This window comes from Drosophila mauritiana, chromosome 3L (genome assembly GCF_004382145.1).
Source record: "Drosophila mauritiana strain mau12 chromosome 3L, ASM438214v1, whole genome shotgun sequence".
Taxonomy (NCBI): domain Eukaryota; kingdom Metazoa; phylum Arthropoda; class Insecta; order Diptera; family Drosophilidae; genus Drosophila; species Drosophila mauritiana.
In genome coordinates, this window is record NC_046669.1 from 16,442,560 (window position 1) to 16,464,707 (window position 22,148).

The window sequence follows — 22,148 nt, forward strand, 5'->3', positions numbered from 1 at the left end:
ATTTAGTACAAGAAGAAATGTATTTATATTTAAGAAACATGGATCACTCGTGGAAAGTGAAGTACATATATGATCGTAGGGGAAATTATTCAGACTAATAACAGTGTTGTATGAATGTTTTAAGATCCAAATACCCTGAACTTTAAGATACCTCCAAATTAGAACGACTTGGGGTGCTATCATGGTGTCCAAAGTTGTGGTGGCGCGAAGTGAACGGCAAATGGGGGAGTTGTGGAGGGTTTGGGCGTGGGATATCATCTTGCACACCTTTCAAAAAGCGGGGTGGTGTGGCATGGGCATGGACTTGGCTGGGCTGGGCAGTGGGGATGGCCAGGTGGCACTGTCATATCACATGGCGGTGTTTGCGCAATGGAATACCGGCACGCTATCGCCTTTTTGGGCCACGCCATCCTCCATCTGGCAGGAGGTAGTCATCCACCTACCGGATTTTCGGCTGACACTGCCGCTTTTTGTCTTCATCATTTCTTTTTTTTGTCGGACGCCTGGGCGTGTCGCACATTTAATGTTGTTATTATTAATTTAATTGATTTGGACTTTAATTCGTTTATTTTGGAACAGCTGGCGAATATGTTATTAACACAAAAAGTTTACGCTCGGCTCGTTTCGTCTATTCTTAGACGTTTTCCATTCAAATATACTTTCGACATCAATTTCGGCTTAACTACCGGCGTTTTATTTAAATTGCTTTAATGCCCAATGCCATTTGGCAGCGCGATCTTTTGCGGATTCTCTTTTTGGCTCTGAACTGCGGTAACCCCAGAATTTGCATTAGATGTATTTAGTAGATATTTTTTTGTCAGCTTGTTTGGCTTTAATTTGTTGGCAATCATTCGCACCAGCCAACATTTCACACCCCACCAAAAATCCAGTTTGAGCGTTTCGAATTCAAATGGACGGAGCAACGAAGCCGGCATTACGCTTCGAATCTCGTCATCGCATCTTAAGCTTGGAGTCAATATTTGTGTTGGCTTTAAGCCGAGCGACGGTGACGTCATCGCGGGAAAAAAGCCCGCCGATCGGAAATTGAGCCCCTTCAATTAAAACGAAACTCCTAAGGCAAAAGGGGCTTATATTTATATTGCTGCTGCTTTGTTTCCCCTTTTTCGGCTTAAAAACTGAATTAAGTATTAACTAATTAAGTATGACAGGAAGCGCAATTATAAAAAAAATAACAAAAAAAAAGGTGTGGGAATAATTGAGTAGAATAATCAAAGAACTTACCTCACTATTGGCAGTGTATCGGAATTCAAGAGTAAAATATTTGCATATGTCTTCAGGATTTAATCTGCTAAAGACACGTTCCACAGATAACAATGAAGGCGAAACGGGTTCTCTGTTTTTCCAGGTCTTTATTGTTTTATGCTCGAATAAGTGTGTTAAGTAAACCTTCTTCGGCCGAACCATTTATTGTTCTAAAATAAAGCTCGACGTCATCGTTTAGCATTCGCCACTGGCCAATAAGGAGGCGGTCTTTGCCCCAAGTTGGAATGCAACTGCACTCGCTGCTTCGTAACCATGTGGCCTTTCTCCAAAAATTTTCAAATAAAACAGTCATGGGGCCGCTTCACCTGCACCACTCCCCACTCCCCAAACCCAAAAGCCCCCAGCCACCCAAAAACCCAAACGTCTATTATAGCTGGCGCAGAGTTTTGCAAAGCTCGCGTCATGCGTGCCTCCACTTGGCACCTATTTATGTATGCACAGTTGGGGTCACATAAATAGCACCTAATGTTCTTGTCACATTGTAAAATATTTGTCAAGTAATTGTTAAGTTTCAAGGAATAACAAATTATGATACTATTTGATCGCAGCAAAGTGTATTATATTATATTATATAATACACTTTTATACATTATAATACACTTTTATATATTACTAATTTATCATTAAAGCTTCTTTTATCCACATTTTTTTAAACTAGTCAAACATATTTGATTAAAAACTAATTAATCTGGAAAACGCGATTCTACTCGATGATCTACCAAAACAGAGCAAATAATTTAAAATCATGTAAATTACAACATTTCCCATTTTGGTGACCCCGTCTGTGGATCTTGTGTGTGGTGGCATTCAAGCAGCGCTTATGTGTGTGCCCGAATGTTAGGTATCGCATGTGAGTATTGGATGGACCGTGTACTCATACTCGTACTTGTACTCATACTCATACTCATACTCGGACTCGCACTCGTGTTGATGGTCTACTTTTCTTCCTTTTTTCATCCCCAGGCCTTTTCTTGAGTCGCGGTCTCTTGTATTTGGTCTTGTTGTTGTACATTGCCTGCCGGCAACCGGTCACGTTTATTGCACTGAAAGAAAAATCTGACGTTTGCTGATAGATGCAACATATTTATGTACATATGTGCATAGTTGCCAAATTGTTTTGTTTGCACGATCAACTATTTGAAAATCAAAATGTGATTTCTAGTAATATAGCAGTTAGATCTTTAATGATATATTGCTATATTTTAATTGGTCTTACAAAACATGGATATATATAAAATATTTATGTTTTAGAAACATACCAATAAGATTATTATGTAGACACAATTTAAACAAATATAACTTGTTAAGTAATCAACCTCACTTTGCCTAGGAAGTGTTAATGGTTTATGCCAAATATGTTACTTAAAGTTGTTTCTCTAAGTGCATGGTGTTTCTGTTGGCGCCATGGCTAAACCCCTCCCCTTATCCCCGAGCCGCCAGCGTTTAAGTGGCCAAGATAGGTAGGCATTGGATTGGAGCAGCTGTGTGTGCTCTATAACTGTAAAAACACGCTCGCCCACTTCCTTAAGAGCCGGCATTTTGACCAAGGCGTCGTTTTGTTTGATTTCTGTTTCGATTATATTGCCCCGATGCGATCTCCATGCTCGGCATCTATAGTATGATTCTCTGTGTATGGGTGACTCTCCCGAGTGTGTGTTAATTTTTAATTGTGCTAAATGTGCACATAAATACACAATAACCGCACGCCAATAGCGCTCACAATCCGCAGTTCACCATATTTCAATTTCAACACCCACCCATAATTTGGCTTATTTGTGGCCATTACACTGCTTGCTTTTTATTTTTTATTTAGCCTGATATTGTTGTCGTTGGCATTGGATCCCCCTCACCAATGTATGGGTGTGCGTATCTGGGTTTGTGCATGACTTAATAGCTGATAAATATTGTATGGTAGGTCATATAGACACACAGACATGGATCTCCATACTTGATACTATGCACACAATGCATTTGTCCAGTGGACATGTGCCCATTGGCCATTTCGCTGGGGCAAATAAACCATATAATCAACCATACATACATAGTTGAGTCTCTTGGGTCACTATACAACTTTATTTATGCAAATATTGATTTGCTTATCGGGCACAACATATGAATTGTTGTTAAACTGCGAAAATATTCATAAAATTGGGGGTTTAATGGGTTACATGTCTGAATCAAAAGATGAAGATGTTGTATATCGCGCAAAACAATCAAATATTTATAATTTATTCTCCATCCGATCGATATCTTGGGTTTTTAATTTAAAATAAGGGAATAACGCAATTCCCAGGAAATGGATAATTCACTTGATCGAGCACTGAACAACATACCACAGGGGTTTTTTTTTAAGGCATTTGCATTTAAGCGGTTTTATAAACAACTGAAACTACTCTGGAAATTGACCTCATGATTAATCATTTGGTTTTTCTCCACTATGCTGCGTTGATTTGGCTCTTCAAGTGATTTATTTCGCACACGAGCAATAAATATTAAAAATGTTTTAAGTTCATTATTCCATTTGTTTTCCTCTTTATAGGTATATATAGGTAAGCCTACCTCAAGCCAAAAATACAAATGCTTTGATGTTTATGTTTAGAATCAAGCATTTAGGAAATGAGGAAGCATCCCCCAAGAATCATATTTTAAATGATTAATTCATAATCTCTATGCGCAGACAACGGGTTGTATGAGTAATATGTCCCTGGCAGTTAATATTCATTGAAGTTTAGATTTGTTCCCTCTGCCAATCTGCAGTCCTACATATTTTATTAATCTTTTCACAATAAACATTTTGGCGCAGCAATATTTCTCGTGCGGCAGAAGGTGGAGCCCGCAGGGTGGCACCCAATTTGGCAACCACGGATGTATGTGGCATGTGGCAAGTCTTCTGTTCTGTTCTTTTATTCTCTCGCCTGCTGATGCGGTTGCCACAACCTCGGCTGCTTTGCTCAGCCAGAGCAGTGTTTATGTGGGGAAGATGCTGGCTCATGATTCTGCGAATGGCGTGAACTTTCCCCTGCCCCAAAAGATTTTCCTAGCCCCACTTCTTCTACTTCGGCGTCCCGCAGCGATTTTAGATTGCCCCAGTCCAAGCGTATTTTTGTGTTAACAGTCAAAAGTATTTGCTCTGCGGAACGTGCACAGTACTTTTTTGGGGTTTAAACAATTGAATAAAATAAGCAGGAGACGCAGTAGGGAAATGACGAGAATCGAAGACATTTATTCAATTTATTAAGTGTTAAGATATCGAAAATGGGAATATAATAATTTAAAGGGTTTGTTTTGAGTTTCACTTGTAAAACATTCGATTTGGCTCGGCTTTATGTAAATATTTACAAACATGTATTTAATTGTTGCTAAAAAGTACAGCGGAATTTAACTTCTAAGAAACCAGCTGATAATATATCTACAATTAGTGTATTTAAAGACATGTTTATGTTATTTAAAATATAAAAATGGTAAAAACAGTAAACCATTACTTTTATATTATCTACAACTTATTTCTTTCTTTCTTATTTATTCTTATTAACTTATTTCTTCATTCGAAATAAATATATATATTTAATTAGTTGGAAAATTATGAAAATTATATAAAATTACAAACGCACACATGAGTAAAAACCATTTCATTTTATTTAGTGTATTTGTGTGTAGCTTTCTGGTTCATTGCCTACTTTTAGGCAGCAGCTGCACGGTGCCATGAGTTGAGCCTAAAAGTAGGCAATTGTGCTGAAGCAAACCTGCCTGAATTCCAAATTAAAGGAGATTAAATTTGGAAAACAGGCAAATAATTCAGCAACTGATTTACGAGCCAACTGGGACCGCCGAGCCTCACAGTCTTTTGTCCTTAAATTAACAGGGTTCCTATTGTACTTACACATACATATGTGGAAACACATGGGCAGTTGTTAAGTGCTTAAAATATGCATGCTTTAATTGCCAGCCAGCTGCTGCATTGCACTTCATTCAGCAGTCCGAACTGCGAATTTCACAGATACGCCGATACAATCAAATGACTCGCATAAAGTGAGAAATCGGAAGCGAAGCAAATTAAAGTGCCACCAAAAAGCGATAAAATATGGTAAAAAAAAACCCCCACACACATGCCACTCGATCTGAAGCCGCTCATTAGGCGCAAACAAAGAGACAATGTCTGGTCACCATCATGTTTTCCTCACCGTCATCGTCGTATTCGCGTTTGATCAGCTCCGTCAAAATCAAATCTGATCGTAGAACGCTCACCTCTTCAAACAAAGCATTGCCCAAACACCTGAGCTCAGGTGTCGTCTTTGTTGCGTCGCTTGTCTATTGTCGACTTGGCACCCGGAAGTTTGAAAATCACAAAGTGGAGCGTATAAGGCGGCTATGAGATCTTGCAACAGGAAGGGCAACAAACTGATTAAGTGGCTATATAAGCTCGATTGTCCATATAAGACGTAAAGCCTATCCTTTATTTTCTATAGATGTAAATAGGTGGATGAACCTAATGTTGAATAAGGAACTAAGGGGTATTAAATTGTATATGGCACATGGTGAATTTTGAGCCTTCATTAATATATTTCGAAAACATTAATTCAAACTTTTGTTTATTTGCATTATATTTACAATATTTCACTATAAATTAACAGAAATAGTTTTAATAAATATATATTATTTAATTTAATTATGCTGCTACACAATAATTGATACACCCATCAAATATGGTCTTTACATAATTTTTACATACGCTAAGCTCTAAATTGCTTAGAGAATCTGTAGTTATATGTGAACCCTGTTCACTGGGTATCTCATTATCGAGCATTGATTGATTCGTAGTCGAGTTCTATTGATTGCGGTGATGTTAGCATGCCGGTGTAAACGCTAATTTGTTAAATGAGCTGTTGATGCCCGTCTGCGATGGCTAATTAGAGCGATTTCCGTTGCATAAATTACGAAAGTAGCGTTTTGCCCCAACAACGGAGTGGAAAAGGGCTAATTTACATAATACCCCTGTGTGTGTATGGGAGTGTGGGACTGTTACACCCACGCACTCAGCTGGTGCAGAACGCATATAGCCACAAAACACATAATTCAAGCGGCTCAAAGCGTGTGGAACGCGATGATGAAGTTAATACGCTAAATTGGTCAAAACAAACGAAACGAGCAAAGTCGAATGTCGAAGCTCGAAGCCACACGGCAAGAGAGACGGCGACAGTTCATTCGAAAGAGACGGCAAGCGAGCGGGTAGAAATTCTAGTGATCCGCGTAATAACTGAAGTTGGGCGCTCAGTTGCTCAGCGGCAGTTGACAGCGTCGGTTCGTGGATCAGCGATCGTGGATCGTGATTTTTTTGGCCCGCCGCTCGCCAAGGTTAATTAGCCCAGATCCGAGATCGAGATTGCGGAGAGACAGAGAGCGAAGATCACCATCTAGTGATGTCGTTTTTTCGCAATATACGCTCCTCCCTCTCCTCGTCGCGGGCCAAGAGCTCCCGCTCCTCATCCCGCGATACGACACCGGTACGCTCCGGATCTCGTCCAGGCAGCGTGATCAGCGGAGTGGGATCCGCGGGAGTTACCAGTCGCCGGGACTCGACTACCAGCTCAACTTTGCAGCGCGGTGATACCTTTATAATGCCCAATTCGGAAGAGGACGTGGGTTCTGCGTCGAACACCTCCACTCTGGAGAAGAAGTCGAAGAAGTCCAAGGTCTTTAGCAAATTCAGCACCTTCACCAAGCGCAAGAAGACTCCGTCGCCCGAGGAAGTGGCCAGCTATGAGCATCATCCCAGTGACACGGCCACAAATACTTACTACAAGTGGCGCAGCGATGGAGCGGATCGTCTGCAGGACTACGATGCCCAGTCGGATCCCTTCAACTTCCTTTACGAGCAGCACTCCAATCTGAGGACTCTGCAAACGGGTGAACCCAGTGGTATCCACCGGCAGGCCAGCATTGGTTCAAATTCCAGTGGCAGCTTTGATTCATCCACCTACCGTAAGAGCAAAACTCCCACGCACCTGCGAGAGCAGCTGGAGCAGCTTAAAACCCACTCCAACGACGATCTGCTGGAGGATCAGCAGCGGGAGGAGGATGAGCGTGAGAAGTACAAGACAGTAACCCTAAATAGCTTTAGGAAGTCCTTCAGGGATCGCTTGCTGCAGCAGCAGAAGGAAACGCCCCACAATCCCGCCTGGTTTGTGGAAGTTCCCGCCCAGCCAACGTCCACGAAACCCCTGGAACGACGCGAGTCCAAGGAGAACCGACCCGATTTCCTGGTCTTCGACAATGATAACTACCGCCCGCAGTCGCGTTCTCCTCTCCGGGATCGTCCCTCTCGTTCCGCCACCCGTTCTCCGGTGAAACGCAACGAGACTTTCCGGGTCACACAACCTTCAGTGCGTCATATGTCGCCATCGCCGACACCCACACCTGCTCCCTCCATTCGCATCGAGATCAAGAACTCCATATCACCGCATTCTCCTGGCAGATTTGTGCCCGTGGGCGTGGCCAAGCCCATGCCCACCACGGAGTACTATGCCCAAAGACTGCTCGCGAATAGAACCAGCATGAGCCCCAGTCCAAGTCAAAACCAGGGCTCGCGATGGTACCGCCAGCAGAACTCACCCACCCGGTTGAGTGTGGGTCACCAGCAGCAGCTGCAGCAGCACCAGCACCAGCACCAGCCCAGCCACCTCAGCCAGCAGCAAAAGGGAGGACGAACCCTGGTGCACATAGGATCCGACCAGAGCAAGGCCATGACGCCACCAACCCGAGGCAGGGCGCCAACAAGAATCCAGCTGTACGGCAGTAAACCACAGAGTAGACCACAGCCAACGACCTACTTCGGTGGCCACTACAATGCACCTGTTAAGCCCGGCCCGCGATCAGCATCCACTGGTGGACCCACCGTTTATCTGGGGCGTCGCGAACCACCCATGACACGTGCCACCACCACCACCGCCACCACCAACAACAGAAGCATCGCCAACAGCACCACCGCCCACATGGCCGCCCCCGTGCCACGACGCAACCGATCGCCGATCAAAATGCCCTGGCGGTAGGCGTTAACCGAATCTGTTATATAGAGATATGTGTATGTCATATTGCCAATGGAGAATCAAGAATGAGTGGATGACATATATAGCAGTTCTTTCCAAAGTGACAAAGTCGTCGAAGTTGCGTCATTATCAGAGCTGGGAGCTCAGCTTTGCCAACGTTGTTGGTGCCCCTCCGATAATGGGCAAATAAATGATTTATGTAGCCCCATCAGTCCGAACAATCCGTATCGTGTGTTGTGAATTTTTTCTACGTAAAATTATTGTTAAGTAAATAAAAAAATAAACGACAAACAGATAATGCAAAATGTGAGACCCAGCGGGGGATTTTTTACAATTAAATGGCTACGGCGTACCCCAAAAAGCACTCGCGACTTCTAGTACAGAGTGTTAACTGTCAGTTTTGAGTTGCCCCCAAAAAGAGTGCTCTGAACTTGCTAGATATACATAAGTGCTATCATAGTATAGTAACAGATGGATGGATATGCGAACATATAGCTGAGTCTCTATGACTAACGTGCATGAAAATGAGCCAGCGTTACGTGACAAGCATTTAATATGGTCACTCGATTGGTCCGATGGGCGGGGTGCGGGGATTGTCTAGTTAGAAAGCAGCTGATGAGCTCTTGGCCATATTTGGGCTGAGAATATGTATTCGTACTCGCAGGCAAATTATGGAATAAATTGCCTTTCCCCCCAAACCCAAAACATGATGTCAGCCGTCTATCTATGCGCTTCTCCATATTTTCATTCTACGAATGCAACCAAACAAACATTCAAATTCTTCCTATTTCAAACTGGTAATTCTTATAGAAAAGAACTCATATGCATATGGGGCAGATGCCTTCTCTGCGCTTCTCAAATGTTGTACTTAAGCAGTGCAACAAAATGACACTCGGTCTTAATAGATGGTAATGGTAATTCCCATAGAAAATAACTCAAATACATATGCGCAGAGGCCTCCTCTGCGCTTCTCAAAACTTGTACTTAAGCAGTACACCATAATACCAAAATGAAACTCGGTCTTAAAAGAAAATTCTAATATTAATTCCATATGATTTAAAATTTCAAAAATTGTTTAAATACACACAAACATTGATTTTAATATTTAATTAAAAAGAAAATCTAATATATTGATGTTTCGATGATGCTATTCAAAATAGAATGTCTAAAATACAAAACCATGTTTTAGAATAAATTTCCTTTCACCAAGCCAAAACAGTAAAGTTTAAACTAATGATGATGTCAATGGCCTTTCTATGCGATTTTGATGACAAAGTCATTTATCATTATTTGTCATCCAGTAAATAGAATTCGATCTTCTATCATTGTCCTCATAAAACTAATAATTAGCGGTTCCAAATACAACAAAATATTAAATCCTTTCCTTAAAACTCTTGCTTAAACGTGATTTCTCGTATCATTCTGATTTCATGAAATGGCCACCGCACAAACAGCGATTTCGCTGACCGCATCCGTCTTTTGGCTATTCGCTAATTAGTGGATCATTGCCCCAGACTAACTTCAGATTAACTCTGCGCACATTTCACTTTCTAATCTGGCAGGCCAAGGAGGCCAGCAAAAGACTAGTCTCTGGCCAAAAGCTCTCTTAAGTGGCAAGATCGTAGAGACATCTTTGGTCAGTGCAACTACAGCTCCAGTTTTTGCTCGGATCTACGCATGATCTTGAACTACATTAGTCTCAGTTGGCGAGACGCACTTTGTCTGGCCAGATTTCGAGTTGCGTTAATGTGAACTAGAGTGTGAAAATCACTATGTTTGCAATGTAAGCTAATACGCAGATTAACCTTGCTAATACGGCTAGAGTCTTGGCGTTATTTCTTTTTTTTTTGCGTGGGTCTACAAACAGGTTGAATTCAGACTTTGAATCATCATCATCATCGCCAGTAAATAGCATCGGGCTAATTCGTGATCGCTGGGTCGGAGGTTCCCTCAACTCATTCCCCAAAAACTCCACTTGTTCCGTCTGTGAATTTGTTAATTTGGCTTGTATTTTCGGTACTTTACTTAAGTGTGTCGGCTTTTGTTTTCGGGTCTCTCTCTCTCTTTTATTTGGGTTGTATTTTGCAATAAACCAACACTTACTGTTCTGTTGCTTGCGCTTTAAAAGATATACTATGTACTACGCATAGATTCAATTCCAAGTAACCGAGGACCGGTTTTCGGTTTTTTCTTTTTGCTGTTGATACCGCCAACTGAGACGACGACCTACGGATTTTAGTACCCTGTAGCGGTTTTTTCGGTTAAGGTATTTTGAATTGCCATAAAACGTGATAATTAAGGAAAAATCAGTAAGTATGACAAAAGTGGAGGTTAAGAATTCTGTTCCAATGCTTAATTTAGTGCTGTATTAATTAGCTTAAAATATATACTTCAATTCTTTAAATGCCATAAATACAAGTAAAGTTTAAATAAAAATATTTATTTAAATATGCATTATTTGACTAAAATAAGTTATGGAAAATGTCAACATTGCGTATGAGTGATATTTAGGCTTTCAATGATTTCTATTTGCTAGTTTTATCCTACTAATTTATTTTAAAATTTCTATTATCTGTAAGTTTAGGTAAACTATCTTTGAGTTTAAATGTAACCAACTCACTCTAATTTCGCTGCAGACAAACAGTCAACAGCATAGCGTCATTGTACGAAAATGTGGTGGCTGAACGAACTTTGATTCAGATTCTGTTTATTTTTCGATATTTTGCTATAAAGTTCGCTTGGCTGTGCCAGAGTTTTGCCACTGAGTGGGAGTCCCCAAGTGCGTGGGCTTATCAGAACTGGACTGACCACCATTAGAGCCAGATTTGTATGCGCTAAAATTTTACAAAACCGCGCTCCCCAAAAATGGCAATTGCAGCATAATATTTCTCGTATCGCGAAACGAAGTCAGCTCATGTTTATTTATACTAGAGATTATGGTAATTAAAATGAAATTGGTTCACAGACGGCAAGACGGCACATGAGATCATAAATTCGGATGAGAGATTGGTGGAGGAATACAAATTGGATGATAATCTAGGCATTACATTAAATCCGACTGGGTGAAATGTGTTTAATATCGAATTACAGCGCCATAACGTTTTGTGAAAGTTTCGCCATCATGGATTTATTGACATACCCATTCGTTTAATTGGCGACACATTAATCTTTGCACACAGCCAAATAGCACAAAAAGGCAGCACAAAGTCAAAGCGGAAGACAAAGCGGCGACCCGCCTAAGTGGAAATCAAACATTTGCCGAACAGCGGGCCAAGTTGCAACTTAATGCCAATAATATCCGCGCATCGGGCGCAAATGTTTGCCCTGTCTATGTCTACGCTGTCCTCGAATCCTCGTACCCACGAATCCTCGTCCCTATCCCCCCCCCCCCCCCGGGGCATTGTCTCCCCGGCACTTTATTCCGCCGCTTTGAACTGGGTCAGCATCGATTTTTGGCCAGCGACGTGTCACAATTATCGCTGCCAGCGATGGATTCGATGTCACCCAAATGGCAGTTCTGCCTTAAAATGCCAAAAAAAAAAAAATTGACGTAATGTCCCTGCCCGAATATTAGATACCTAGTTTTATGTGTCATGCATAAATAAAGATTATCAGATGGTAGTAAAGTTCGAGATTATGAACATGAACTAGATATTTACATTTACATAGTTCTGCGATATATATCACCTCTGTTCTTTATTTATTAATCAATATTTTCCAAAATAAATGTTACATAAATGCCAGCAAATACGATATACCTTTTATATTACCTAGCCATAACACCAAGTCGAGTGCACTGAGGGCAGCTCTAGACATCCTGAATATTAATGTGCCCGGGTCAAAGCTATGAAAAGTCAAGTCTTGTGTTTATTGGCAAGCGTTAAGGATTACATATAGCCGTTCGAAAGCAAAGGAAGCAAAACAATTTTTACTGCAGTCCTCGAACTCGGCACAAAGACAAAGGCAAGTTGGCCAAAAATGGAAGCGTGCCAAGTGCAATTTCTGTGTGTTTGCTCCCTCTGTTTTGCTGTTTTGTTTGTCGGCTTGTCTTGGTTCGGCGTGTATTTTTGGAACAAGTGCAACATCCAAGCCGGCAACTGCAACATCAACATCCGATTCGCGGCAGCAACTGCAACTGCAACTGAAGCTGCCACTGCCACAAACATATGCATGCATCCCCACCCTTCGCCTGCGCTTAACTTCTGGCATGTCCCGCCGCTTTTCTTTGGCTACCAGGCAGCTGGCCAACAGCGATTTCCATGCATTTGCATCCGGAGTCCGGCAATTTCATTTCAGATACGGCCAGAACAGCAGAACATGGCATTGTTTGGCGCAATGGCGCGTAAATGAGCAGGGCACAAATTAAGTTGTACAATCGTAAATCGGTTTTGTCTGGGCGCCCTGGTTTTTTATTTCGCATTTCAGCATGTTTTTTAATGTATTAAAAAGGGGAAGTTTCTCGAAGTACATAATGCATGTTGGCTGGGATGATTATCTTAATGAATTTGAATTATCCGTTGAAGTATAAGGGATATTTTAGGCAGGATCCACTTAAACACATAACTACGTTGGGTTGCATCAGAAAAATGCATATTAACTTGATCGTTTTAATTTATAACATAATTTATAACGTAATCATTATTCGTATACAATCCAAAATATTTAATATTACCTATATCACCTTAAAATAATCGTTATGCTATGCAATTATTGTACAGATAATTCAATCGCAAACCTAACTCATGAAAACCTTGTGGAAAACTTTTTTCAGTGCCTTCTGAGTTGCTGGCGTGCAATAATTATTTTCGATATATAATTATTTAGTTCCTGACTAATTAATTTTTTTTTGCTCATTTTCAGGGTGCCATTATAAGAGAGGTGGAAGATGGAGTACGGTGTGAGCAATGTAAATCAGATTGCCCAGGCTTTGCAGCACATGATTGGAGGTAAGAAATCATTAACTTTAAATAGAATATACAAAATTTTCAAGCAAGAAGTTCTAATGCATTTTTGAAAATATCATTAAATCCTTTACTATCGTTCCCAGTTTATAATTTCTTAAAATTTATTATGCGTTTTCTTGGCTACTCAGCAAAAATTTCTTTTAAATATTTAATATATCTTCAAGAACTTAGAACAATTGCTTTATTTAAGCAAAAAGAACACATCTTCCCCTAAAGATATGCCAACTTTTTGTGCCTTTACTGTAAAGCTCTCTAAAAAGCTTTACTGCTTGATAAGAGTAGTTGCAGGTATGGCCGCTAGATGGAGCGGACTGTAGTTTACTAATCAACCAAATTAGAAAGAATCAAAATTTCCACACAATATATAAGATAAAACAAAGTGGCGCATTGTTTTAAAACAAGACCCCAATAGATTAATTTGAAATGAATTAAAGTCAAAATTTTAAGATCATTTTCCTGTGTGGGCTCGGCATTAGTGTGTCTCGATAAATAAATTATGCGTCAGCGGTGCCAAAAACAGAGAATCCTCCTCGCAAGCAGCCAGTAATCGAGAAAAAGGCAAGAACAAATCACCTACAATCTTGTGGTTCATAAAAGCCAAGATAGAAAATGAACCAAAAACCGCAAGACGGTGGCAAAGGCGATTTGGCAGCGCCTCCATATATTCCCCCAATGGAATATATATATATATATATATATATATAGAATCGATGACATCGGTGCAATGTGCAATGTGGATAATGACTGGCCGCAGCGTTAATTTATTGCTCGCCTTGTGGCCGCGAACCAAATAAATATTAGCTCCTCTGATTATTTTCACTATTTATCATTGTTATTTGCAAAAGCCTAATAGTAAGCCGAGCGGAACTAGTTTAATTCCACTAGCATGAATTATGCAATTATTTGCCGCATTTTATAATGCTCCATATACATACATACGCAAATCGGGAATCGACAATTGGCCCAAACACTTAGCCATTTCGTTTGCTCCTGCGCCCAACCACAAAAACCATTTCAAATTACGCCATTAATTTGTGAACTGAACCGAATGTCCGACTGTCTGTCCGGCGTCTCCTTTTGTCTAACTGCGGTTGTGTTTTCTATTTGAGTTTTCATTTTGATGCTGGCCGCACGCCAATTCCATTTGATGATTTACGGGGCGTATACGTGATACACTTTAAGGGTACTACGCTTATCGAACTAGTTGGTTCAAAAGCCAAAAATAAAAGGTAAACTAAATGGAAATATGATGCTATTTTTTTTTAGATTTTCATAAGCAACTATTAAGTACTTTCTTTGATCTAAAATCTTGAAAAAAGAAAGAGTATTCCACCATAGTTATGTTTACCTCTAATTCGTGTTTTCTACAATTACTTAAATTTGGCATTATTGGATTTGTTTGCTTTTGGCATTTAAAAAGTATTATTTGCTAAAAGCAGCTAAAATATCTGTTTTTGGCTTTGGGATTTATGTCTTTATGTGCATTTTTTGTGGGGTAGTAAATTACAATTTTAAATTTCTTCAACAGAGCAACTTATACACACATACTCAAATCACAAGAACTATAAAAACGATATTCGAAAAATTCCTATTTATAAATAAAACGTAGGCAACTTTTAATGACCATGTTATCAAATTCATTTGATGAAAACATAGATCAAACCGTACCATTTTATTATGTGGGAATACGCACTTAAAGAAATTATGGCTAAATTATGATTATTAAGTTTAAGTGATTCGGTTTTATGAATATAAAATAAATCGAAAAGATAATGCTATTATGTACTACCATGCTTATTCGCTTCAATAAATAGCAGTGCATTCTGCACTGGAAAAAGTTGAGATTGCATTTGATTGAACACTTAAAACAATTACTTTAATTGGAAAATAATTATGGCAAAAAGGTGTTAATTATTAATCTCACTACACGGAGATAATTGACTAAGTAAATAATTGTTTTCATGCCCAAGTGCGTACATTAACCCCTTGTTTTCCCTTCGCCTCGTTGTATCTCGATTTCACTTCGTTGCAGCGGCAATTAGTTGGCAATTAAAGTCTAAAGACCTTGACTTAAATTTCTATAAATTCACCCCAAAAGGGTTCACCGCACATTTGTTTTTGCGCCCTGAAGATTCAGATTGAATTGATTGCGATACAAGATTGAAGATTGACGATTGCGATTGCGATTGCGATTGCCATGTGGTTGCTACATCAATTTGCTGGGTTCAGCTCAAGTTCAAGCTTTCGAGCGACGCGTTCAGTTTTTTATGTCTCCCACTTTTTAGGGCTTATGCTTGAGCAATGAAGACCGACATTGACTAACTGACTGAATGACTGAATGACCGACTGACAATCAGTATGCATGTGCACATATATACATCTGTATATGTACACAGCTTAAGCTCGTGTTTGTATTTGCGTATATTATGCATTGACGATCTCTCTAACAGCTGCGTGCTCGTTTTGAGTTTGTCGATTTATTTGTGTTTTTTTTCGTATTTGTATTTTCGTGCTCAGAGACGAGCTCAAATTGCATTGTTTAACTGCTAAAACAGTTGTTACTCAGTTGCCCGCACGATCGGTCTGTCCCACAGAGAGCGAATGAATATTCAACTTTAGTTTCAAAAAAAAAAGAAGAAAATATTGTAAAAAATACGAGGCTGTGGGGAAAAGAGCACGCGATGTGTCAGCAGCACCTTCACCTTATCGCGTTTTAAAGTGCGCTCATTTCCACGGCGATTGTTTGCCTAAACGTCAATTGTGCTTATCAAAATCGAAATCTCTTGCGGGCAACAGTCTGTTGAAAAATATAGAGTGCAACAGTGGCTCCAAGTCATATTTTATACCCAAATAGGCAAGAAGTGAAAAAAATCGTTGAAAAACTGATGAAGTGTATACTAAAAACTGCCGAGAAGTTGCCACAATCTTAAAGTATAATATATCTTAATTATATCTTGTTTTAAAAGCAAAAAGTTGAAACCAAATTAAAATTATTGTGTACCCAATTATTTGTGCAATGTGCTCATCTGAAAACGACCTTAAAGTGCTCGGAGCCACCAAACTGAAAACGGTTTTGACAGCCAGAGTTGCTGAGTGTTTTTAAGTTGCGTGCCGAAGTCGTTAGCTGAAACTGAAGTTGAACTCTATAAACAATATGCTGTTGAAGGTGTGTCCATGCGACGAGTTCCAAGTGCAGCACAAAGTGGTGAAGAAGCAGCCCAAGTTTCCCACCCGCGAACGCCACATGGCCATTCGGCGGAAAAAGTCCACGGTCATGGTCACGACCACGTCGGAAAAGAGCGCCAAGTGTCCGGAACAACGGTGAGCATGGGAAAAGCGGGAAAGTGGGGGTACTGGGGTTCTGCCGGGTCAGCTGTTTATGAGTTATCGAGGTGGTAATTATCGGCTAATGGATTGTGCCCCGCGGCCCACAAAGTATTTTAATTGGGCATCAATCTTTCGGCACTCGCCTTGGGCTGAAAAGGCCAAGAACAACAAGAACTCAAATAAATTCCAATTTGACTTTGGCATCTTCTCTTTTCATTTCTCGACTGCTGTTTTGCATAAGTTCACACATTGCGGTATCAGATTTTAATGGTATCCCATTTAACCGGCGCAAAGTGTGTGCTGAGGGAGCCAAATCAAATTAAAAAACCGTCTTAAATAATTATAATTGCGCATCTACATTTTTTAAAATATTTTTTCATGCGAAAAAAGAAGATAAATATATTCCTGATAACTGCTAGATACAAACTGGTGGATTAAAAACATTTCTTTATTTACATGTTACACTTAAGTACCAAATAAAGCTGTCGAAAAAATGTAGATCTCTGTTTTCTTCAGAACTTTCCACTGACCCAACTTTCTACTCGAAAAAACTACAAATGGGTTATGCAAAATCAACGAGATCTTAGCCATAAATAACCCGTGCCCCACGTGAGATGCCTTTTCGGCCGAAAGGCGATTAGAGAAACACATTTTTGACAACAAAGCAATTTAAAACATTTGCCGGCCAGAGGCCAACGCAAAAGTCGAAATAGTGACGAATGATCATTGTACTTGGAGCAATAATAAACATTGGGAAATTTGTGTGTTTACTTAATGTGACGGTAGCATTAACGTGAATTTCCACGAATCAAAGCGAACGTCAAAGCCTAAAAAATATATACGTGTACAATAAATAAATATATACACATACCATTAAAAAGTAAGACAGCATTTGTAGCCACCTTTTTAGATGGGTTACGCGCCCCGAACACGCTGCAAAAATGCCTCAGATGTCGAAAGATGGCCTCAATGCTTGGCCGCAGAGCCATTTACACCTGCGGCCGGCGACAACAGCCAAATGTGGCCGGCAGATACATGTATCTACAGCATCTGTATCTCTTTTTTCCCCTCCCCCACAACGCCATGTAATGTAATTTCCTTTTGGCTGTTTTTGCCTGTTCGTGTAATTAAAAGCAACAAACGACAGGCTCGTGCATCAAAGGTGCCTCTCTGATGGGTGGGTTAATAAACAAACAAACAAACAAACCGGTTTCCCCACAGCTGTTCACCTGGCCCCGGGTGCCAATGATAAATGGGCTGAATTATGCCCAATTGCATCTGCATGTGCACTTCATATTGGCTTTTGAATGGGAAATCAGAATGGATCTCATGCGGGTGTATATTTATTCAAAAGAATTGATATGAACCAATTAAAAGGGTTTGCTCTCAATTCTGCTGTTTATATATCCTCTTATTAAATAAGTAGTTTTTATTTAGTAAAACTTAAAAAAAAAAGATTAAACTGCTGTATCCTAATTTATGACACTCTAGGTGGCAAAAACGTTAATTGCAAATATTGTGAATTTAAGAATTGTCTGAGCTGTAAAAAAATAAAACCAAAAATCTAGTCACAACACATTAATTGCCTATCTGTCACCATAGATCTTCATACATGCAGTCCTACATTCCAGCTTCTCAGAAGCCCAATAGCGATAATAGCACGTGGACGTGCATTTAAAAGATACGGATATTTAGCCGTAATCGATGTGCTGCCAAAAGAAGATACATTATCCAGATACATTAAAAACATTGGCTATGCACTGCCGGATTGTTCCGGCAGTTGGTCGATTTTAGCTGGGCTCGTCTGCGTGTCCATTAATCAGCTGCCTCGCCAAAGTCACGTTTTGCATTTCGCCAGTGTATCTTTGTATCTGCGAGACAGGTCGTGTGTGGTTGTAGATGTGGATACACTTAATGCGGCTGCTTATCAAGTTGACAGACATTGCGGCGACACCGCACAAACTACCTGGATGTGTCTGGAGCCTGGACTTTCGTGAGCCTCTAATTAAGTGGTTTCAAACTGGAACTTGAACTTTGCCAGGCGATGGTCATCAATCTTGCCCAGATGGAAATACAAACATGCACGCAGATACAGACGTCAGTGAGCGCACATTAGATGCCTGATTTTATTGTACAATTTACGAAATTAATCATTAAAATTTACGATTAAGCGAGGCAAAAAATCTTCATAAATTACAGCCAGCACAGTGACAGAGATGGAAATGGGTGTGTTGACTCTCTTCGTGCTCGTGCGCCATGAATGAAAACACTTGGCCACACCAATCAAACGGATCCCTCGACTGCGCCTCACACCCGCCTCTGGGCACACCACCCACTCAAAGGCTTTGTGTATTTTTAGTGCAAATATACAAATTTGACCAAGTGCTGCTAGCAGTGGCGAGCAAAGCGAATCCAATGGCATAATAATATTATTAAAGCAGTTGCGTAGCCCAAAGTAGCTAGGCGAGAAGGGGGTGTTGTTTTCGAAAACATCGGGTAAATGATTTAATAATATTTTGCGGTCTAATCAAGATATGTTCAAAGAACAAATAAATAAAGAGTTGGTACAACATCGCTTCTATTCGGAAATGTGTGTGTTACCAAGTAAACTATGAGGTGAAACGAAACTTATGGTTACTCTTTTAAATGAATGTACGAAATAAATGATTTCTTTACAAAAACTTCAGTCAGCTTAAGAAACCTTGAGTTATTTGACCTTAAGTGATATGCTTGTTATAGTAATTTTTGATTGCAATTTCTTCCTCAAGAGATCCCCTTTTGCGAACGTCCTTTTATTTTTTATGGCCCATTTGCGCTGTCTGTATGGATTTTGTCCAGCTTACGCCGCCTTCCCCCGCCCAGCGACAGTTGGCCTTTTAGCTAGTTGGTTCTAGTTCTTTGCTTATAAATAATTGCAGTTCGGAATTTGTTTCATGTCTGCGCACTGCTACATGTGGCAATCAAAGTCAAAGTGTGGAAAAATGTCGCAGACGCTTTTGATAAATGGCTGGGGCAACTGGTGCGGAGGTCGGTCATCCAATACGACCTTGACCGCCTGCCGATTGGCGGAAGCCAGAAGGTGCATATGCTTGGTTTACATTTCGAGTAATAAGTGCAGGGAGCGATGGCCATTAATTTGCCGGAATTACCTTAGCACCCTCCAGTCATTTACTTCCATCTTCCATCTATTCCCCCGAAAAACCCACTATCTAAGCACTTCGCCAGCCAAGCGCGCTACCTGTTGACTCCTTAACTTCGGTTAGTGGCACACTGTGAAAATTAAATTTATTTAATAGAGTGATTAGATATAAAGCTTAAGTAACTTATGAAAAGCAAGAAACAAATAAAGTTGTTAAAATTAAACACTAATGTATAAGAAGCTAATCCTCTTTTGATTAAACCTTCAACTTCAAACTAATAAGGCGTTTCTCTCAGTGCTGGAGTTGCAACTCCCACCACATTGTCACTACCCTTGCACGTGCGTGTGTGTGTGTGTGTGTGCTAATGAAGAGGGCCATAAAAAGGAACGCAATGCATTGCTAATAAGCGGTTCTTGCGGCTCTCTTGCGCTCCCCTTCTCGCACTCGCACTCCCACTCCCCCTCTCTTTGGATGCAGCAGAGCACACACTTGTGCGGTGCCATTATCGCACACCTTTTGGAGCACTCCCCTGACCAACGCCAACCCAACCACCACCCGCTCTCTGCAGCACAGCGCTTTCTTCGTTCGGCAGCTTCGGGCTTTTATGCTGGGCTTCGGGCCGCGACTTCGGCTGCCGAACGGTGTGCGCAGACAGCGACGCCGACGCAGCAGAGTTCAGTTAGAATTGGTCTGCTTAACGGTGCGGTTGTCGGCGGCGGCGTTCATTCCTCGCGATTTGCGCGCGTTTCGCACGCGTTTTCACCAGTCGGTTGGCGGTGTTGTGGAATAAATTTAAAATAAATTGAATTAAATTTAATTGCACATATTTCCGTATGCTCACCTCGGGACTGGGCCATTGACTTGGCGGGGGAGTGACGTCGGTGCGCTTATATTTGCTCGATCTGAAGTGTTTAACATTTATTTGAATCGTAAACAAAAACAAAACGCCACGATTTGTTTACATTTTGTTGTGCGGTCTCTGGTTGCTTTATTATTATTATAACGGAAAAATGCAAATGTCAATTGCCGGAATCAAAATATATCCCAGTGCAGAGAAGAATGAAGAATTTTTGAAAGAAATATTCCTGTGGATTATTTTTCATTTTTCACTTGTCCCGAGAATGAGTCAGCTTTTGGATTACACTCCCACCTATTTTCAAATCTTATCCCACACACTGACATCTGACATTTGTTTTTCCTTTTCCCTTTTCACGGCCCATTGCGCATTGTGACCATATTTCGCGGAACTGTAACCCCCAGACAATTTTTGCACCAGTGCTGAGTGATAAATATTTATGCAGTGGGATCGGGATCTTAAGCCCCGTAATACCGTAATAGTTCCCGGAAATTCAGCGACGTTTCTACAATTTCACTGATCCAGCTTTCTGGGTCAGCCTGACAACTCTATGGGTTAATGGGAGGTTTATTCGCGCTAGATTGATGAGACAATAAAGTGAAGATGATTGTGTGCTATCATCCAACTCACATACTATAAATCATAATAAATTACTGAGTATTAACGGTGCTAAGAATAACAAACAGAATAACTGGGTAATGAGGTGTTTGCCCTCCGATCGGTCAGATTGATACTGTGTTCTCTTGGCAGCAATGCAGGCGGATTGAAAAAACAGAGTTATCAGTTTTCTATGACGTTATGTTATCTACATAAGTGTTATCTGCATGCCAGGTTAGCGACCCATTAAAACTACGGATTTCGAATTTTCAATTTACTTTATGATATTTCGATTTCAAAAGTAAATTATACTGAAAGTATCTCTTCCCGTTAAATCAAATTTGACATTAATTGTTTCCATTATAATTATGGGAAATCGCTTAGATAGTTACTCAACTAACTTTTCTTTTATGCATTATATTGGAATTTTCCTTTTATTTTCCCTATGTGTCCCTTTAGAAATCGCATTGGTTTAGTCGTGATTTATGCAGTGACATTTGCGGTTCATCTCTGTGGGAACCCCGCAAGGTTGAAATAATTCACTATGCAATTTGTTGCTAAAGAATATTCTATCTGCTTTCCGTCCGGCGGCCCCAACAACTTTCCGTACAACCCCGTGCTTGTAAATATCAACTAAGCTGCCCCTCGGTTATGGGAAATATAGTAAGTGGTGCTGTGAGGGGGGAGGGGGGTTTAGTGCAAAAGGGGCTTGTGCATCCTGTAGTGCATATGTTAATTATCCCACCTGCCCACTGATAGTGGGGTAAACCTTTTAGATGGGCCGAGTGGAGGGGGTAATACTACTCACTGATTCAATTAGCGGTAGCCATACGCACATAACCCATATTTACGGATGCACAGGAAAAAATTACACATATGTACATAAAAAGAAAAATAAAACAGAAATTATTTTATTAGGTGGTTTGAATTTGATTAT

The 22,148-nt window shown here is 40.5% G+C and overlaps 2 protein-coding genes across 4 annotated transcripts in view; both read left to right on the plus strand.

Moving 5' to 3' along the window:
- LOC117140418 (four and a half LIM domains protein 2) overlaps window positions 1-22,148 on the plus strand; it is a 61,253-nt gene that overhangs the window by 5,517 nt on the left and 33,588 nt on the right. Inside the window, exon 3 of one of the 3 annotated variants that reach the window (XM_033303297.1) lies at window positions 13,188-13,273. In XM_033303297.1, the coding sequence (XP_033159188.1) occupies window positions 13,188-13,273 (86 nt within the window). Of the gene's footprint in view, window positions 1-13,187; window positions 13,274-16,520; window positions 16,613-20,474; window positions 20,524-22,148 lie in introns of those variants that run through there. The other 2 variants (XM_033303298.1, XM_033303300.1) reach the window with 2 other exon arrangements.
- LOC117140420 lies at window positions 6,525-8,633 on the plus strand. Its single transcript, XM_033303305.1, has one exon. It carries the CDS (start codon window positions 6,702-6,704, stop codon window positions 8,328-8,330), a length of 1,629 nt encoding a protein of 542 aa, XP_033159196.1. The 5' UTR covers window positions 6,525-6,701; the 3' UTR covers window positions 8,331-8,633.

Coding starts and splice junctions, on each gene's coding strand:
- LOC117140420 (XM_033303305.1), top strand. CDS start 6,702: ATGTCGTTTTTTCGCAATATACGCTCCTCCCTCTCCTCGTCGCGGGCC.